At 37.0% G+C, this 21,103-nt stretch overlaps 2 protein-coding genes across 3 annotated transcripts; both read right to left on the reverse strand.

The window, feature by feature from the left end:
* Positions 1–6,427: 6,427 nt before the first annotated feature.
* On the reverse strand, positions 6,428–9,680 carry LOC144716485 (cyclin-U1-1-like). The gene is made up of 2 exons (XM_078591605.1): positions 9,174–9,680; positions 6,428–6,809 (listed from the first exon to the last, which is right to left on the reverse strand). Exons 1-2 carry the CDS (start codon positions 9,563–9,565, stop codon positions 6,506–6,508), a joined length of 696 nt encoding a protein of 231 aa, XP_078447731.1. The 5' UTR covers positions 9,566–9,680; the 3' UTR covers positions 6,428–6,505.
* Positions 9,681–18,003: 8,323 nt separating this feature from the next.
* LOC144716487 (protein translation factor SUI1 homolog 2-like) lies at positions 18,004–20,748 on the reverse strand. Of its 2 annotated transcripts, XM_078591606.1 has the most exons (5): positions 20,592–20,748; positions 19,261–19,336; positions 18,969–19,174; positions 18,388–18,543; positions 18,004–18,267 (listed from the first exon to the last, which is right to left on the reverse strand). In XM_078591606.1, exons 2-5 carry the CDS (start codon positions 19,295–19,297, stop codon positions 18,169–18,171), a joined length of 498 nt encoding a protein of 165 aa, XP_078447732.1. In that variant the 5' UTR covers positions 19,298–19,336; positions 20,592–20,748; the 3' UTR covers positions 18,004–18,168. The 2 variants fall into 2 exon arrangements, with proteins under 2 accessions (XP_078447732.1, XP_078447733.1); XM_078591607.1 differs by lacking the exon at positions 18,388–18,543 and having other exon boundaries at positions 20,592–20,746.
* Positions 20,749–21,103: the final 355 nt, after the last annotated feature.

Consider the following 21,103-nt stretch of genomic DNA (forward strand, 5'->3'; position numbering starts at 1 on the left):
CTTAAGTTTTGGGGGTTTTTATGAAAAATACCCACTTAGTATAAATAGGGGAAGACCCTGAACGAAATTCACCCAGGCCAGAATTGTTCAGGGGCCTTTCCCCTTCTTCTCCACTCTCCCCACACCCCTCTCCATCCCTGATGTGATCAGGACGACGTAACGACGCCGACGGAGAAAGAACGGGGCTCGTCAACGAGAAGGAGGAGATCCGACACGCTGAGGACCGCGTGGATACGTCTAGAGGCTGCACACTTGAGCAACTCAACTCGTCTCGCTCCGGGATCGAAGAAATCACGAATGAGATTCGTGCAAGGTACGCCGTTTTAATGTTTTTTGTTGATGCCGTTCGATTCGCAAAGAGTCTTCCGCTGCGCAACGTTTTGATTTGTTCATCCAGATCTAGGCCTCTAGAACCCAACACATTCAAGGGTCCCAAACCAGTCCTATTTGAGGACCATACATTTATTAATCCTTTTACTATCTGGCTACTGGCATGTCTTGTCATTTAGTTTTCAAAATTTTAATTCTTTTTTGTACGAGTTAGTTAGTGTTGATTTTATCTCAATCTCCAAATTTTTCTCCAAGTAGTTTGGTCCAAATTTTTGTTTTTATATGGAAGTTCCAAGCTCTTTTATGGCATTTAATCTTCGTAGTTACTTCAAGATATCTGATGCCAATACCATTTTCCTCTTTGGATAGCAGGTATTTGACCAAGAGATCCAATGTCTTGTCATATCTTCTCCGGTACTTGACCATAAAAAGGATGTCATGATTCGATGTGTCAACTCAATCATTTTCTTTGGAACATCATAAACATATAAAACATGGGTAGGAATAATATTGAAGATATCATTAATCAAAATAACCTTACCTCATCGTCAAAGTAATTTATATTTTCATCCTTCAAGTTTTTTTGTTATAATTGTGTTAATGCTATCAAAATATTTGTAGTTTTCTTGACATATAAAGAAATGACACTCCGCACAATTAAAAGAAAAAGATCCTTGAGTAAAAGATGTAATTGTTTTGATATATGTTTGTCAAATAGTTGTATTTTTTTAATACACATCTAAGGCTCTTTTGTGCTCATTCATTCATTGACCTGGTGCTTTTTGTCACCTTTTAATAGATGTATTATATTTTTTAGATCTTTTTTACCTTTAAGGAATACAATTTTATCATCAACAAATAAATTGTGGGCTACGAGTGATCCACCGTGTTTGATAAAATCTGAACCAACCTGATTTTTTTCAATGTTTTTTTTAATTCTGACTAAGGATTTATTCTTCAACAATCAAAAACTTGGTGAAATTAGTCTAACATGTATAAGGCCTCCTGAAGTCTGAATGAAAGGTTTAGAAATATGACTATGATCATACAGAAATTTTTATTATGTAAACAGTAGTTAATCATATCTATTCATGCTTTATAAAACCAAATTAAGCAAAAACATAAAAATAAAATACCATTCTACTTTATCTTATGATTTACTTTGTCAAGTTTCATAATGATACTGTGTACACCAGTTTTACGATTTATTCATTGTAAGATTTCCTCAACAAGCCCTAAATTCTCATGAATTTATATAGGTTTAATAAATAAAAAACTTTTCTGAAGAAATTATTTTTGGAGGAAAAATTGAATATCTATTTAAAATTACACTGATGATTCTGTCTCGTACATTACATAAGTTAATCCCATGTGCTGTGAAAGAGGTTTGAGATTTCATTATTAGGAATAAGGGCTACGAATGTAGCTTTCCATGCTCTCAAAAATGATTTATTAATAAAAAATATTTAAATGCTACATAAACATCAAATTTAAGAAGTTATAAAAAGTTATTATATGCATCCTAGTCGGTTGCACTATCCGAGTTCATATAAGTTAAGTTCTCAAAATTTTCCTTGATACCAGGTGGTTTGCATAACATATCATTTTCGTTGCATATTATTTGGTTACAAAAAGAAATCCATAATATCATGATCGATGTGTACATCCTGGAGGTGAGCAATGATTTATAAAATAATTTCTAATTTATAGCATAAATTTCTAATTTATTTTTTCATGATCAAGTCCATATATGTGAGGATTGACAATGGAAATAAATTTTTTAGAACTTTTACAATATTTTTTTAATTCATTTGTTTTTGTTTCAAAAATCTTAGAATTTTAGTTCCCTGTATTCAAGTTATTTTTTTAGTTGTTTCCATAAGTGGTGTTTTTGTTCACCTTCTTGACTTTCTAATTCGAGTCTCAAGTTGTATGTGTACCTTTAATTTATATTTTTCTTATTAAATATTGCTAAATATCTCTTGATTCCAATATCATAGATTTTTTTGTGATTTTACGTTTACAGTTGAATTCAGCATGGAATAGGCATGACCTACTTGTTCATATTGTTTTCTATGAGTTCTATAAATTTTCGGTGTTTGGTTCACCTATCTTGAAAAAAAAAGGAATTTCTAATCTGGGAAGTAGGTGGATAGTAATGTAGAATCATTACTGAATTCTCTAATACCTGTTTGTAAAAATTTTGGTATGTGTCTTTAGATTCATTAATAACCAGTCCAAATGTTCATAAATTTCGTGACAACCTTGATGTCTACTACACTAGGGAAAAAATTTCCCTCATGTGGTGGTTAAGATGCCCTAAGTTGGATGATGGCCATAAGGAAGATCATCTCTTCATTTCTTTTCCCCATATTTCCCCAATTCAAGGATTTAGTGTAGACCTAACATTTTGCAATATTATTTTCCAAAGTTATTTCTAAATTTCATCATGATATTATGTATAAAGGAATTTCCTCATTACCTTAACAGGTTGCAGAGTAACCTCTGCCATAACAAATTGTGGACATTCATCAATATTTTGTGGGTTAATCTCATTGTACCAGAACAACCAGATTTTTATGCATTGTTCTGCACCACAGCCATGTGTGCCTAACTTGTTTTTGTAGTGGTCCAACCTGCATTTGTGAGCTATGCATTCAATAATACATATAATTTGTATTTTTAATTATTTGATCAAGTTTTTAATTCATAAAAATGTTTCAACCTTTTCTATACTCACATATGAATTTTGTTTCTTCCTTTTCTGATGGAAATTGTAGGGTTTATCGAAAGGACAGCGCCGTGTGCCATTCTAAATGCCGCATATTTTTCAGCCAAGTGCTTGAAAATTCATATTTGTCCTTAATGTAATTATTACATGTCAGTGTGACACAACCAGATATTGGCTAATACATGTCGAATAAACCACACTTCAGGTCCCCCACAAATGACTTTACCAATCAGTGCATTTTCAAAGGATTGTGCCCTCTCTTCCATTTCTTCATTTAAGAAACTTATCATCTTTTGGCTTTCATATGTAGACATGGTTGTTCTGTTCTGTTCGTTTTAAATGAACAAAAAATTTGCATAAAAGAACCGCACACGGCCTTGTTCTTTATTCTGTTCTTTATTTTTCAGAAATGAACAAAATTTGGACATTAACACAAATTCGCACATTCGCACAAAACTAGAAAAATAATCGCACAAAGCAAACAAAAGAACCGCACACTGTGCGATGTTCAGTTTGAATTTGTTGTTGTTCTGTTCGGAAAACCGAACAGAACGAACAATTTGCACAAATTTGCACAAAAAGAACAGACCGACCATGTCGATTCATATGCTGAGTATGTCAAAAATGGTAACTTTGAGGTAACTTTAGGGATTATAAGAGTTTTAGGTATTTTCATTGTTATTTTCTATTTAGTTTGACTCTCATGAGTTTTTCACAAAGTTTCTTTGCAATTTCATTGTTATTTTCCTTTACCCCTTCATGGTTATTAAATATTGGCATGATGGATTCTAATCCTTTTGTAGAGGTATATTCAGAAGAAATTTCATTTATATTCATTCAGAGTTCAATTTTCCGTATGTTTTCTTGAAACATTTTTGAGATATTATCTAAAGTTTAAAAGTAAGAGAATTTTATCAATTTTATGTCTTTTTTACTATTTTTAGGTAGTGTTTTGTATGGATTTTTGTGCAGTTTCATTAATTTAGTTCATTATTTGGAGGGCTTGGTGTTTCATCCAAAAATAAGGGATCAATCTTCCCCCACCATATTGTGAATCACATAAAATGCATTTTCATCTAGGTGATGTGTCTTCCTTTGAGTACTTTCTTCTTGAAAGTTAAACATATTTTGCTTTGGTTCTACACTCCTGTGGCACACATCATTCTCCATCTTCTTATAGATCAAGTTTTTTAAGATTTGTTGGTATCCCATTAGGGTTAGTTCCCTGAAGTAATTCTGGGTTTTGGAAAATTTTAAGTCTTTTCCAAAATAGGCTATCAGATATTTACATGTGTTGGTTGCACCGTTAATCTCACGACCCATAACTTTTCTGTACATTCAATCATACCTATTTTCCGCTCACTAATCAAACTCAATGGTATGTATATCGCCCTCCATTTTTTACGCCATATATTATTCTACCCATTGTTTTCCAGTCTTTCAGTATGTTTTTTTTTCCAGTATGTTTGTTAGTAATTCACTAAGTTCTTTTAAAGAATCTGTCAGTTCCTCACAGCTTTCAGATTTTCTATATTTTTTTCTTGTGAATTTTCTCTTGTTCCCAATCTAGTCCCATGGCTCAAACTAAATCAGGTCGGCTCATAAAAATCCATCTATTATTGATCCATCTTATTCCATACTACGGTTCATACTGTGCATTACTTTTGAAGAATAATATTATTTAACAACATGTATGATTGTATTCTCAAAACTTTGTGTAATTCACACGTCCAGTAAGATTGTGAATCTAGTAAGATCATGACCTCTATCCAATGAAAATGGTATTAGTTCAAGGTTGTCTTCTAGATCAGCATGCCATGGTTGATATTCAGCTGACTGTTTCTTAGATAGTGTTTGCAGTGAGTGGCAGCTGTAGGGGAGATCTGAGGAATAATTTCAAGTTCAATCATTTTGGGATTTTTGGGTTTGTTTTTAAAAAAAATTAACTATTCTAGTCAGCTTAGAAGTTCACTCACCCTCTGGAAGTACAGTATATATTTTGGCTAATATTCTCTGAATGTTATGTTTTTGTGACTAGTGTTAGTTTCAAGGATGTTTTGTTGGTCTGGTTTCTAACTCAAGATTCAAACTATGATCATAAAATGTGACAAACCAGAAACAGATAATACAAAAATCTACTGGCACGTGGAATCACATAAAAAATAGCTTCTCATGTATAATGTTTAAATATAGTGCGCATTTGAATCAACAACACTGAGGATTTAATCTTAATGTGTTTCGAAATACTTGGGAGAATAGCTGATGTTTTTTCTCTGAACGGTCTGTATATAACTCTCTGAATGTTTTTGCTCAGACTTCAGATGATGTGCCAATGCAATGCATTGCCACTAATGCTCAATTGGATAACTTTCAATAAATATTTGGTATTTCTCTTGGTCATTATTTTTCTTTCGGTATATGTGGATGCTATCCAACCAGGAAAATTTCTCTTGAATGCAGAAACCTGCAGAATTCCATGCAGGTAGGAGAGGCGAGGAGAATCGAGCGCACCAGCATGGTTGCTCACGCTGGGGTTTGGCGGCCGGCCTCCACGAACAGGAAGAGAGGTGTAGGAGAAAGAGCGAGGGTGCAGTGGAATGTTATACCTTGACCTAGAATTCAATCCGACGGCTAGAAAGGAATGCGCTTGGATAATTCATCATGACTGTTGATTGATAAACAATGGGTATCCGACGGCTGTGGATCGATAAAATGCCTCTCTCTCACTCTTTTGTCAGCCAATCAGAGGCCAGAAGGGTACATGTAATCCTATTATAGTAGTATAGATAGAGATATATTCCCTTATCTCTGTCTTACTCTCTTACTCCCCCTGTTTCTCTTCCCCATTCCATTCTCTCTATCTATATAAAGCTCTCTCTATATATATCATTCTCTCTGTGTATCTCTTTCTCCTCACTTCCCATTTCTCTATTGGTTGAAAACTATCTATATATTCACCTTTATTTATCTGTCTCTCTGTCTCTTCTCCCTTCCCTTCTCTCTATCAGTATCACTCTCTGTATATATATCCTTCTTTTTATTTCTTCTCCTTGCCCTTCTTTCTATATGTATTCTCTCTTGATATACATTCCTTTCTCCCTCTCTTCTCCCTTCTCTTCTCTCCACGTGTCATTCTCTCTCGCTCTTTATATAAATATACCCTTTTCTCTCCCTCTCTCACCCCTTCCCTTACCTCTATCTGTATCCCTTTCTCTATCAATCTATGTATGCACCTCTATCTATCTATCTATCTATATCTATCTCTATCTCTAGCTCTGTATTTATCTATATCTCTATCTCTCTATCTATCTATATATCTATCTATATATATATACATATACACACATCTGTATCACTCTATACATATATTCCATTCTCCTTTTCTCTTTCTCTGGCCATGCAGAAAAGAAGCATGACAAAACTGAACAAGGGCCTCTCAACCCATCACAAGGACAAATATGGGGAAGCAGATGACCGCCCACTGCCCGTTGACACTTCCTCCTTTTCTCCTCTGACGTTACTGCTGCCTGTGATCTCCGTCAGGTCACGGCGCCGCCGCCAGCCATCCCCCATGACACCACCATTTTGCAACATCATCTCCTTCTCGAGGTGGAGACAGTAGCCTTCAAACACCCGCGAGCCGACGGCCACATCAAAGTCTAGCAAGAAGAGCAGCTCCAGCTCAAGCCTATTTAGCTCCTCCATGCTCACTCCTCCCACTTTGGAATAAAACGCATTGCTGTGGTGCCTGTCCTTGCACAACGGTACACATAACTTAGCATAATATATTTATTCATGTTGCTATATTGACATCTATTACTCCTAAGATCCTCATTTTCTAAATTTCTATAATGTATTAAAACGTTTTCTTGTTTTGGTGATGATGATAATGGTAAGATGGTCACCTGAGGAAGAACAAAATGAGAGGGATGATGGTACTTGTCATAATAATTATGATGATGATCAACTGGTCCCTATTTATGGAGAAAATACATCTGGGAGCATCTTCTTCTTTTTTGAAAAATAATATTTAAAAACATCTGTTTTTACTGATGATATTTTTATTGATGGTCAGCTGTGCAAGAAGAAGATGGTGGGAGTGGTGGTACTTGTCATGATGATGACGATGATGTGGTGCCTGGTTATGAACAAAATACTCTTGCGATCATCTTTTTCGTTTTGTTTTGTTATATTTTTAAATATATCCTTTTAGTGATTATGGTGAAGATGGTATGCCAAGGAAGAAGAAGATGGTAGAGATGACGGTACTGGTCATGATGATGTTGTTGTGGCTTCCCATAAACAAGATACACCTGGGATCACTCTTTTTTGTATCTTACAGTTTACATTTAATATTTCAGTGACGATGTTCATGGCGAAGATGGAGGAAATGATGATACTTGTCATGACGATGTGGATAATCGTTGCAAAGATGAAGGCGATGGTGAGGAAGAAGATCAGGATAGGGATGGTGATACTTGTCTCGATGACGATTAGAGGAATGGCAGTCAAGAATGTGACAAAGAGAAGTTGGAAGATAAAGATGATAATGATGATGATGAGGATGGCAATAATTGTCTTAATGATGATTAGAGGGATGTGAACCAGGAAACTAACTATGAGAAGTTGGAACGTAAAGATGGTAAAGATGATAATGATGATAATGAAGATCAGGACAAAGATAAAAAGAATGGCCATACGCATCATAAAGGATTACGATTATTGGATGGCAAAGTAGATGATGCCAATCATGATGATAATTGGTAACGATGATGATGATGAGTAAGACACTCAAAAACAACGATGATGATAATGAGGATAATGATGATGACATTGATGATGATGATGATGATGAAAACTATAGCAATGACAAAGGCGACTAAAACGATAAAGGTGATAATGATGATGATGATATGGATGATAATGATGTAGATGAGGAGGAAGAAGATGAAAAGTGGTTGGAAAATGATGGTATTCACGATGATAAAAACAGCAGCAATGATGATGACAAGACGGAACCATGACGATGATGATACTATCAATGATAAGGATGACAATGACGGCAATGATAATGATAATGATGATGATTATGATGATGGCGGTGACGATGATGATGAACTGGAGGAAAGGGAAAAAGAAGAGCACAAATAAAGATGGTGATCATGATGATGGTAAGAACAGTAGTAATCATGACGAAAACTCAACGACGACAATGATGACAGAGATGATAATGATGATGATGTTAAGATGATAATGTCAATATAACAGGAACAATAATGATGTAAACGCATAACGATGATGATGATGATGATAGAGATGATAATGATGATGATGATCAAAAGATGATAAGATGATAATGACTATAAAACAACAAGATAAACACATAATGACAATAATGATGTTGATAGAGATGATAATGATGATGATGAAAAGTAGATAAGATGATAATGAAAATAAAACAGCAGCAATAATGACATAAACACATAATGATGACGATGATGATAGAGATGAAATTGATGATATGATAAGATGATAATGGTGAGAAAACAGCAGCAATAATGACGTAAACACATAATGACGACGATGATGATAGAGATGATAATGATGATGAGATGATATGATAATAATGACGATAAAACAGAAGCAATAGTGATGAAAACACACAACGACAACAATGATGATGATATCGATGATGATGGTAAGATGATAATGTCGAAAACAGTAGCAGTAGTGATGAAAACACATAACGACAACGACGATGATGATAGCGATGATGATGATGATGATGATGGTAAGATGATAATGGCGAAAAACAGTAGCAGTGGTGACAAAAACACATAACGACAGTGATGATGATGATAGAGATGATAATGATGATGATGGTAAGATGATAATGACGAAAACACATAACGACGAAGATGATGATAGAGATGATAATGATGATGATGATGATAAGATAAACAGTAGCAATACTGACGAAAACATACAACGACGACGATGATGATAGAGATGATAATGCCGATGATGACGATGATGATGCTAAGACGATAATGACAAACGATGATGATAACGATGATGATAACGATGATGATGAAGATCAGGATGGACGTACACGTCGTCAAGGACCTTGGAGGCGACCATGACAGAGGTGAGGATGAGGCGATGGACATTGAGAGAGACAAGGAACGCGAAGGGGTGGCGGTGGGCGAGCCGATCGATATAAGCGAATCCCAGCACAAAACAAGACGGGCTGCACTCGGCGTACTGATAAAGCCTCTCCAAGTATCTCCCCACGCTAATGCTCGGCACGCGAGCCGCTCTAAACAAGTCCAAGTTTCCTCCAAAGGATAGATAATGGCAGCCTCGCCCTTCCCCCACCGTTATCGCCTCCGTTAGCGCCTCGTTTCGTCTTATCAAACGCTCCAACGCCGCTGTAAGCGCTGCCAGAAGCCTCGGCGGAGTCGCCGGAGACCCCTCGCTATCTTCCTCTATGCCCATCTCCATCTCTCTCTCTACCCACCTCCTATCTTCATCTCCATCTCTCTCTCTATCTCTTGTTATGGGGGTGTCTGTGGAAGTGCGGTTTCCCCTGCTGGTGGGGAATACGGTTGATGGAGTCCACTTGTGTGTTATCTGGTGTTTTTTCAATGGGTTTTATTTGTTTTTAGGGGGAAACGGAGATTCACCACAATAATTGAGAAGAGATAAAGATGGAGAAAAGAAAGACGGAGACGAGAGTTAAAGAGAGGGCGATGTGGACAGAAAGATGGGTGTCCACGGGTGAGGAAAACTTTCATGGTTCTCATGGTTAGAGAGAGAGATAGAGAGGAAGAGATGGATAGATGGGGAAGGATGGAGGTGGAGTCATAGAAATATGAGAGAGAGATGTAGAAAAATATATAGAGAGAGAGAGAGAGATATTATAGAGAGGGAGAGCTGGATGAGTGAGATTCATATGTTTAGGCGAGGAAGATAGGAGAGTAGCGCCGTTTTCGCATGCGTTCATCATGAACTCCAGTTATTCATCTCTCTCTCTCTCTCTCTCTCTCTCTCTCTCTCTCTCTCTCTCTCTCTCTCTCTCTCTCTCTCGCTCTCTCTCTCTCTCTCTCTCTCTCTCTCTCTCTCTCTCTCTCTCTCTCTCTCTCTCTCTCTCTCTCTCTCTCTCTCTCTCTCTCTCTCTCTCTCTCTCTCTCTCTCTCTCTCTCTCTCTCTCTCTCTCTCTCTCTCTCTCTTTCTCTCTCTGTCTCTCTGTGCGTCTCTCTCTCTCTCTCTCTCTCTCTCTCTCTCTCTCTCTCTCTCTCTCTCTCTCTCTCTCTCTCTCTCTCTCTCTCTCTCTCTGTCTCTCTCTCTCTCTCTCTCTCTCTCTCTCTCTCTCTCTCTCTCTCTCTCTCTCTCTCTCTCTCTCTCTCTCTCTCTCTCTCTCTCTCTCTCTCTCTCTCTCTCTCTCTCTCTCTCTCTCTCTCTCTCTCTCTCTCTTTATATATATATATATCATCTCTCTATCCCTCAAATTCTCTATCTCTCTGTCTATCTGTCTATCTCTCTGTCTCTCTATGTCTCTATCTCTCTATATCTCTATTTACCTATCTCTCTATCTCTCTATCTACCTATCTCTCTCCCCACCTTTCTCTCTCTTTCCCCCTTCTCTCTCTCTGTCTCTCTCTATCTCTCTGTCCGTCTGTCTGTCTCTCTCTATCTCTCTGTCCGTCTGTCTGTCTCTCTCTATCTCTCTGTCTGTCTCTCTCTCTGTCTCTCTCTATCTCTCTGTCAGTCTGTCTCTCTCTCTCTCTATCTCTCTGTCTGTCTCTCTCTCTCTCTGTCTCTCTCTATCTCTCTGTCAGTCTGTCTCTCTCTCTATCTCTCTGTCTGTCTGTCTCTCTCTCTATCTCTTTGTCTGTCTGTCTCTCTCTCTGTCTCTCTCTATCTCTCTGTCAGTCTGTCTCTCTCTCTATCTCTCTGTCTGTCTGTCTCTCTCTCTATCTCTTTGTCTGTCTGTCTCTCTCTCTGTCTCTCTCTATCTCTCTGTCCATCTTTCTGTCTTTCTACATCTCTCTGTCTGCCTGTCTCTCTCTGTCTGTCGTCTGGCTAACTGTGTTTTCTCCCCTTCCTAAAGGGAACACGATTGAAGTCCACCTGTGTATTATCCATTCAGTGGGGGTTGAAGAAACAAAGGCCAGGATAATATATGTTTCATAGATACAGATAGAGACATGTGGAAACGAATAAAAAAATGGATAGTAAAAATGAGGATGAGAGAAAGAAATAAAGTTGAAGACGAGATGAATTATTCAGTGGGTCCTCAAAATATATCCTTACACTGCCAGAAAGCGACAGAGAGATCTGAAGAAGAGATAGACTGACGCTTATAGTATATAAGAGATAACAATTGAGCTTTGTAAATGGGAATATGGAAAAGATACCCTAATCCTTAAATTATATCTTATTATACTTATTAACCCATATTGTCGTGGAATTAACATTTATTTGAAGAGTACAATGTTGATTAATGGGTTATTTTGAAGATTAGGCCCCACAGAGTTTTGGAATGATGCTTAGGGCCCACAGAGAATTTTTTTTGGAGTCAACCAAACAAAGGATGTGACTGTATGGCTCCATTTTCTACGGTCCATTGACATCATCATTGGGAAAAAAATTACAATTTTTTTATTAGATGGATTGGCTTTGAATCCTTGATGACGTGTAATATATCTGTCATAATAGCTTGGAGATAGCTTTCAAAACATGCAGAATTACTATAGAATGATATGTTGTCAATATTAAAACAAGGAAGAAGGAATTTCATTCCAAATTCATGAATTAGGGCTTAAACTTGACTATTTACCTTATAAATATTATAGTAGTGAACTTCCGTGGTTTCTCTGAACTTTTTGATGAAATTTGACCAAATCATTGCAAATATATTTTCCCTGTTTCTCCTATTTGATCAGGAACTTAAGAGGTCATTTACATGGGCTTTTGGGCCGTAAAAGTTTCATTGAACTTTGATAAGTAATATATATGTATAATTATATATTTATATACATATGGGCTTTGACTGGCCGAGGAAGGCCAATAAACACCCCATGTTGGACTGGCTGTTCAACATGGACCACACCTAGCTAGGGCAGTCAAAGGCCCATCATACATTGACTGAATTTATTTTTTGCTTCAAACAATGATAAGGTATAATTTTGCATTATGTATGTTTTATGATTATTATTATATAGTCACAGCTTAGGAAAGAAACCAATTCACCATCACTTATTTAATTTTTAAAATCCTTTATTAGCATTATGATTAGATCCTGAGGAGATGGAAGTTTTTGGTGCTCATGGAAACTATCTACTTGCTATTTCAGATATTTTTGGATGTGTCACCTGGCTGATTGTGTAATAGCCATTTAGAGAGTGCCATCAGGAACATAATATCACACCAAATGATATGGCTATCTCATCTGACCACTGATGATGTGCTAAGCAGCTTGTCAAACTCTATCAGGGGTTGCCACATAAGCCATCTGTTTTTGGACTGATATAATGGGGCCTGTGAAAAGTTAAATGGGTCAGTCAGGTCTACATGCTAGACTATATATAGAGTAGTGCAGTCCCCTATCACCCATCCATCCCAAGTCTGCAATTTTGTTATGCTCCTACGCGAGGGACTAGAGAACTGTGTCAGGAGGATATTTGTAAACCTACAGTAAATTGCCAAAGCGCGAGAACATGACATAACAGAACAGAACAGGAGGTACAAACGATTTCACCTTATTTGTGTTCACAGTTCAAGACAAAATACTAATGAAAATAAGGGACAAAATGAATGATGTATCTTCATCTGAGATTTACTCAATGCACTTAGGCAGGCTTAACAAAGGGGAACGCCAATTCTACAGTATAGTTTTATGTTCATTAGATTTCACTTACTTCCATCCTTCCTTTGACAGATGCAGTATCATGTAGGCTAACAAGAGGATGGCAAAAGCTTGGGACATGCCCTCAAATAACATAAAAGTCTAGAAATTCCCTAACCTTCTCACCTTTATTTCTCTTCTCCCTTATTCACCTTTCTATAACATCTAGAAACACCTTCAAGCTTGTAGCATCAGCTACTGGAATAATCTAGAAAAGTCTAGAAGATTCCATAAGATTCCAGAAGCATTTACAAGTAGAAGACTTTAAAAGGGTCTAGAAGAGGCTAGATGAGCCTATAAAATTCTAGATTCTCCATAATTTTCTCAAACATTAGAGTTGACCAAGTTGACCTTCGGAAATCTCCACCTTTGGCTTGGTCAATACGACTTCAAAAGAACTAGATCATTGTGCTCAAATAATATCTAAGCATTTATTGATTTTTTTTGGAAGAGTCTCAATCAACGTACCGGCTGGGTTATCCTAAGTTATGATTATATTCACCATATTTCCATCTTGTGCCAACATTTCTCTAATAAAGTGATACCAGGATCAATATGCTTAGTCCTTTGAATATGCATACTATATTTTGTCAAATGATAGTACTTTGACTATAACAATGCGCAATAGTTTCATCCTGCCATGAGTGCAATTCACCAACTAACCCTTTTAGCCATTTGGCCTCTTTTATTGTCTCTTCAAGTGCCATATATTATGCCTCAATTGTAAATATAATTTTATCGTGTAAAGTAGCCATCCAATTAACATATAGCTTGTAAGAGACCTTCTCTTGTCAAGGTCTCTAGCATAATCCAAATCAACAAAACCACAAAGAGGATCTCCACGTTTCCCAAACACTAAATAAGTTTCAATGTTACCACATAGATATCAAAATATCCATTCACTACATGCTAATGAGCCTTCCTGGTTTTTCCAAATATCTTATCACAACAATATTGTGAAAATTCTGGATGAGGTCAAACGATTGCATACATCAGGCTACAAACTGCCCCAGATAAGGGACCTTCTCCTTATATCTCTCTTCTTCAACTTTATTTTGTGATAATGAGCTCGAAAGTTTTGAATCCCACAAATGAAAGTGTTTAAAAATATTTTTATCATCTAATTATAATGGGATAAATAAAAGACTACATCTTTCTCTCTATTCCTTATAATTTCCATTCCAAGGATCTTCTTTGTTGATACCAAATCCTTCATCTTGAATTCCTTGCACAGGTTATCTCTAAAATTGTTGACTTCAAATATCTCCTCTGCTTTGACTTCAATTATCTCCTCTGCTTTGACTTCAAATCCTTCTAGTTTTTTCACGCAAATTTATTCATCAATATCCCCATGAAGAAAAACAGTTTTGACATATATTTTCTCTAATTCCAAGTCAGAAGATGCAACAAAAGCCTACAAGACATGAATCAAGGTATGTTTGACAATGGGGAAAATATGTCAGTATACTGTACAACCTCCACTTAATTTTTTCTCTCCTTTTATACTTGAAATTTTACCTTCATTATTAAACACCCAATTGCAAAAAAACCTTTTTGTATCTTTTTTAGGTTTCATGAAATCCCATCTCCTCCTCCATTGCCACCATCCATTTATCAGCTTCATTAGACATAGTCATTTCTGAAAAAATTCTTGGTTCCTCATGAATAGAATCTTGAGCAACAAAAATTATATTAGCAACCATGTTTTCATATCCATACCTGAATGGCGTTCTTACCTCTCTTCTTTCACCCTCTCATGCAACAGAGTAATCATTAATGGAAAGGCTTTCATATGAATCTGGAATATAAATTTCTTATTGCTCTTGTGAGGGCTAATGACTACCCTTATCTTGAAACTCCTCCTTATTTAATGTGTTGTCTTGAATGTCATTTGGAATTAGCATCTTCCTTTTGACGCAAAAAAATGGATTAATTAAAAGCGACATTCCTCTCAATCAAAAGCTTTGGAGATTTTGGATCAAGAAACCATAGGTGATATCCCTTAAATCCGGAAGCATAACTGAGGAAGATGTATTTGTTTGCTGTTGGCTCTTGGTTTCCTTGATCAACACGAACATACACAGGACACCATAATATTTCTAAATCATATTAGTGAGGAGGATTATTTAACCATACCTCCTCCGGAATTTTAAAGCCAATAGCAGATATTGGTAACTGATTCACAAGGTAGCGTGCTGTTGAGATTGTATCGACCCAAAAATCTTTACTACAGCCTGCATTAGATTACATGCAAAGTCTCATTCATTCTTTCAGCCACACCTTTTTGAGGTGTGTGAATAACTCTACGATGTCTTGTAATGCTCTCATCCTTGAAATATTCATCAAATTCAAATGAACCAAATTCTAAAGTGTAATATGTACACATCCATTTGAGTTTCTTACCTATTTCATATTCAATGAACATCTTCCAGTGCTTGAAGACCTTGAATACCTCATTTTTGTGATTCAACATATCCACCCAAACCTTTTGTGAAAATTCATCAATGCAGGTGGCAAAGTAACTAGCACCACCTTTTCAAGGAACTCGAGAAAGAACCCAGATATCATGGTGGATATAGTCAAGTATCTTGATTTCTATGAGCTTCCATTCCCACCTCCAAGCCCTTTATCCAAATTTTCCTTAGACAATAAGTTACCTTTCATATCTTTTAGAGTGATTTAATCTCTTCATACTGCAAATTTTCAAAACAAATATTATAAGAAGGTGATAATCAGGAAAGTAGTTGAAGAGCTTGATCTTCACATCAACACTCTCCAAGTCCGTGTCAGTTGAGTTGAATTCCTCAGTATAAGCTTTGATAGAAGCTCCCTCAGCCATTCTCAACAGAATAATTTTTTTCCTTCAAATATGGCATTCTAGTAAGCATTTTAGTCATATAATGGAGGGTTTGCGCTAAGCTAATTGAACAGTATGAGTAAATCTGGGGCCAACATATCATTTTTGAAAGAGCCTTTTGTGAAGAAGTGACACCATATGTAGGTTAGTCCTTTGGTGAACTTGATTGTTCTCTTTTCTCCTTTTTTCCTTGCTGTTTCAGACCTCTATTGTGAACATTGACAATCTCATTCAAGAATGTTGTTTTTCTCCTACAAGTATGTGGATTTTGTTACTTTCATCCTAGACTCATGTTGGTTCTTCAGCTTGGTCAAATACATATTTTAGGCTCCATTAAGTTAAGATCCTCACCAAACTGGTATCAGAGCTAATTTGAAGCTTGTTGGAAAAATTTAGGGTCTATTTATGAGGTATTCCTCTTAACCTAGTATGATTGGAAATTTTGATATTGAGAAGCTTTACGGAAACATGAACTTTAGCATTTGGAAAATTAAAACGAAGGCTAATTTAACCCATCAAGGAGTTCATGATGCCCTATTAGGGATTGAGAAGATGCTCAAAATGTTATCATTGGATACAAAACCTTCACGATTCGGATGATCAATGTTCACAATAACGATGAAAAAGATTGAAGACAAAAGGAGAAAATAGTACAAGTTCATCAAAGGGACTAATCAACATGAAGATCCACACATGGTGGCATCTCCTCACAAGAGTCTCTTTCAAAGAAGCTAGTTGGCCCCAAAACTCCTGCTCTCCAATTAGCTTAGCTTCAACCCTCCAAGGTTGGTCCCAAAGATTCTCACCAGGGTGCCTCAACTTCTAGAGACCCCACTATGAAGAAGATTTCTTCACATTCTAGAATTTTTTTGTATAATCCATTATCTTCTAGAATAATCTAGAGGATATTGTGCACGATCGTTCAGGACGGGACAAAGATCCTCCCATCCTTCGTCCTAATTTTTAGAAGTTCTCCTGAATCGTCCCGTCCAGGGTTCGTCCATCCCTAATATTTTCGTCCTCATCCCGTCCCCGAAACCCATCCCCTCCAAGGTATTCTCGTCCCGTCCCAGGTCTGGGACGAAGCAATCCATTAGGTCACTTGGAATTTGACGCATCGCACGACACATGTGAAAATCCAGACAGAACTATCAGGCGGATACATGACTCTCGCAGGACGCAGAAATAGTCACGTCTGCCGTCCAAGGCCCCAGGGATGGTTATTTCATCCATGGACGAAACAATCATCCCGTCCGGGGACGAACAGACAATTCTTCATCCCGTCAATCATCCAAACTGAGGGATGGGATTTTTTTCGTCCACAGATGAAATTACCGTCCCATCTGTGTCCATGGACTACTCCACAAGATTCCAGAAGCATCTAGAAGTAGAATAATCCTGCCTTTAAAAGCATCTAGAAGAGCCTAGAAGAATTCTAGATCATTCGGAAAGTTTCTGGAGTATTACAGTTGATCAAATCAAGCCTCATGGATTCAAAAGAAACCACATTAATTAATTTCAGTCAGTTAGTTTTATAAAGGATTTCATGATGAATTTGTTCATTTCCACTCAGAAAACAAACATCTATCCCGAGACTGACCATATTATGAAAGGCCCCTGATCTACCATTATTGCTGGATATATTTATATTTCTTAAATTTTACACTATTTTTATAGAAAATTATTTTTTGTAAAAAATCAGTATTATTAACAAAAATATGCTCAGTAACCACTTTTGAAACATTATTTGGTAGAAATCTCATACATATGTGACACAGGATCAACGCTCTTCAAAAGTAGTGTCGACATAGATGAAGTGGTCCATTTAATGTGGATGGCAACCATGCTATTTGTGGATGGTGGTGCACAATTCAGTTTATATAAACATTGCTAATGTGCTCCGGAAATTTATAGATTAATAATATCACCCATCGGAGGAAATGAGGACATTGAAATTTTGGATTTACTGCAACTAATTACAAACTTATATTTTACTGTCTTTAAATCTTTCAAAGGATCTCAAGTCACATTAGTGGTTCACCACTAATGTGACTTCAGATCCTTTGAAATTTTGTTTTACAAAAATTTTGGATGGCAAATTTTGGATTTACTCCAGCTTTGGAATTCTATTTATGAACACCAGATATGAAGGGGGCAAGCATTTCACTCCGTGTATTGAACACCCAACAATATCTAATTAAAAATCCATGGGTACATGCGACAGCAAAAAACTTACAAGCAGAGACCGAATCAAGCAAAGTATGAACATAATCACAAGACGCCATATGAACCGACACTTACATAAAAGGCAAGCCGCATATAGCCCAGAGAGGGCTGGGCTTAGAAACCGTGAAGCTTGATGTTCTCCTTCTTCACAATCCCCGCCTGAATCAGAAACGTTGAGACATTTTTCCTCTGATCCCCTTGCAGCTGGATTACCTGCGTAACATCCCCCACACAAAATTAGCCAGATGCAATCTGTTGTAACCCAAGAGTTTCAGAACTATGAAGAATTATACAAAAAAAATGTATAAATGGCGTATGACGTGGGATGCGAACCTCGATAGTTTGTATCGAGGTTTCGTCTAGGGCGGTGTGGGCTACGACTAGACATGGAGTGGACATTGCCTTCTGGTCGACAGCGGAGACGAGCCAGCGGAACGAGGATGACGCCGCGGATCGGCAAACTACACTTAATACTTCTTCGCTACCCTCCTAAAGCAAGCGCTGCCTTATTTAAAGTGAAATACGTAGTAGAACGCAGAAAATCCTAGGTTAGACGGGGAATTATACGATAGAGTTTCCTGAATTACCCAAACTTTAAAAGTATGGAGATCTTTAATTTCTAAATTACACAAAATGAGTGTAAATTTCTAAGTTCAGAAAAAAGAGATTAATGACCTCAACAACAATAATCCGAAGGTCTAAAATCTAACCAATGGAACCCTTGATATTTTAAGGTCTTCTATATTTCTGTGAAACTTTCACCATCGAAGAAAAACTCTTAGTGAACTAACAAAACAAGAACTCCAGGGAAATTAATACCCATGAACACCGAAAATTTCATAAAAAATTCGACGTATAAATACATTTTCAAGAACAATAAACCAACAGAGCAGAAGAGTGGTTTCTGTGAGTACCTGGCCCAGCTCTGGATCCTGAACAACGGTACCATTACAGCAGAACTCTTTCTTAAGGTCCTTTAAGATCTTGCTGTAGCTGTACTGCTTCTTCAGCCCTTGAACAGTAGTTAAGCACTTTCTGCCGTTCCTCTGCTGCACGCGGACATGCACGTATTCCTTTGTGCCCGCAGCAGAGTCCACAGAATTCGCATCAGCAAAAGGATCTGTCAACACAGAATATAAATCCAAGTTAAAGATGAATAAATCCAGTTATAATTATATAATGGGCAAAGAGGAAAATTAAACGTACCGAAGGCAGAGGGGATATGGACGTCGAGCTCAGACATGAACACTTGGCTGAGTGACAGAGACAGAGTAACTTTCCGCTGCAATAAAATTAAAAAAAGAACAGAATGAATAAACCGCAGCCTAAAGAAAATCTAAGTTGAGGAGCTGAACGCATAAGAAAAAATGAGATTCAAACGAAAAGGTGAGATATTGTCCGTTGCCACAGAAAACATCCAAATAAACCTAACCAGAAATGGAACTAACAAATAAACAGATTTCACGGTTCTACAGAAAATATGAAAACTTTATTTCATTCTTTCACTCTCAAATGAGATTTATCGCGATACCAAAACGCGAAAAATTAAGCAGACAGTAAAAGCACAATCATAAAAGAGCGTGATCTACAGTCGTGATTATGACGGTTTCTAAATATTCACCTTCCTATTCCTAAAAAAATTAAAACTTTTTATAGGCCGCAACATACTTTCGATATGAATAATACATCCATCGAGATCTAAAAAGAGATGAAAACATATAAAATGGATCTCCAACTAAGAGCCTATGAAAATATGGAGTACGATGGATGGCGAGTTCTGTAATCGTAATCAAGGCGGTTTCCATAATCCTCACTTCAACTACTTAATAAACGAAAACTCTTACGACCCCGCGAACAATCGCGATAGGATAACACGGAAGAATCAACCAGAAGAACTTCAAAAAAATCATCCAATTAGAACAAGACTCGGAAAAATAGATCCCGAGCCAAAGAAAGGCAGGATCTATAGTCGTGATTGCAGTGGTTTCCATGATCCTAACCTTCGTAAACCTAAATAATTGAAACTCTGCGTGGCTTCGAGACCTATCCGCCACGTAAAAGTACGAAAGTTTTAAGCATAATCATAAAAAAAGCGGTCCGACGGGGAGAAATCCCTAACTGATACTATCACGATAGGAACGTACGAATAATCAACCAGGAGAATAAAAACTCAATGACAAGATGACAACTCCGACAAAAAATCCGGATCTACAGAATGGCAAGATCTGCAATCGCGATTGCACCGTTTCCTTATATCAAAGCCTACGCAAACCTAACCAAATCAAAATTTTCAATGACATCGAGATAATCCGACAAGTAAAACTACGGAAAAAATAACGAGATGAATAAAAAAACTGCCCGACAGGAATAAATCTTAGACAAAGAGAACCTGATCGATCTAAGGGAGCGAGATCAGCAACGAAACCCTAGAAGACTGATATCCAGAAGCATATATGAATCAAAAAGTATAATCCGCAGCCTAACCTGACCGATCGAACGGATAAAAAGAGCATCCGAGAGAGAGAAATAGAAAGTACCTGAATTGAAAGATCTAACCGCAACCTTCGCAGACTCGGAAAGACGAAACTGATCAAGAACACGAGCGAAGACTAACTGCTTTAATTCTGTCCACAAGATGCTATTTATAGCGACAGGAACGTGTCTAGAGAAGCCCCCCTCCACCGCCTCTAGGCCGTGTTGTCCGGGGCTCCATCCTGCACCTTCCGATGAAATCGGACGGTCCAGAATGTGTCGCATCTTCAGAATAAGATATCATATGATCCGATTTTATATTTGACAATAGACAAAGCCCATATATGATAAGATTATATTGATTTGGCGACGTTTCGCCATTTATTCAAATAAGGTTGTAATTATAAGAACAAAATAACCAAATTGAGATTATATATCGTTTATTTTGGAATTTTTTTCGTCAGTCTGTTTTTACCTCTCTGTACGGTCCATCTCTATGTATAATTCAGCAAGGTTTGGCTATCTTTATGTATAATTTAGGTTGTAATTATAAGAACAAAATAATTAATTTGAGATT

The sequence above is a fragment of the Wolffia australiana genome, chromosome 2, assembly GCF_029677425.1.
Source record: "Wolffia australiana isolate 7733 chromosome 2, ASM2967742v1".
In the NCBI taxonomy this organism is placed as follows: Eukaryota; Viridiplantae; Streptophyta; class Magnoliopsida; order Alismatales; family Araceae; genus Wolffia; species Wolffia australiana.

Coding starts and splice junctions, on each gene's coding strand:
- LOC144716485 (XM_078591605.1), bottom strand. CDS start 9,565: ATGGAGATGGGCATAGAGGAAGATAGCGAGGGGTCTCCGGCGACTCCG. Junction 6,810..9,173: donor TCCAAGGTCCTTGACGACGT/GTACGTCCATCC, acceptor GTGCAAGGACAG/GCACCACAGCAATGCGTTTT.
- LOC144716487 (XM_078591606.1), bottom strand. CDS start 19,297: ATGTCTGAGCTCGACGTCCATATCCCCTCTGCCTTCG. Junction 19,175..19,260: donor CCATATCCCCTCTGCCTTCG/GTACGTTTAATT, acceptor CTGTGTTGACAG/ATCCTTTTGCTGATGCGAAT. Junction 18,544..18,968: donor AGGATCCAGAGCTGGGCCAG/GTACTCACAGAA, acceptor CGCTTGCTTTAG/GAGGGTAGCGAAGAAGTATT.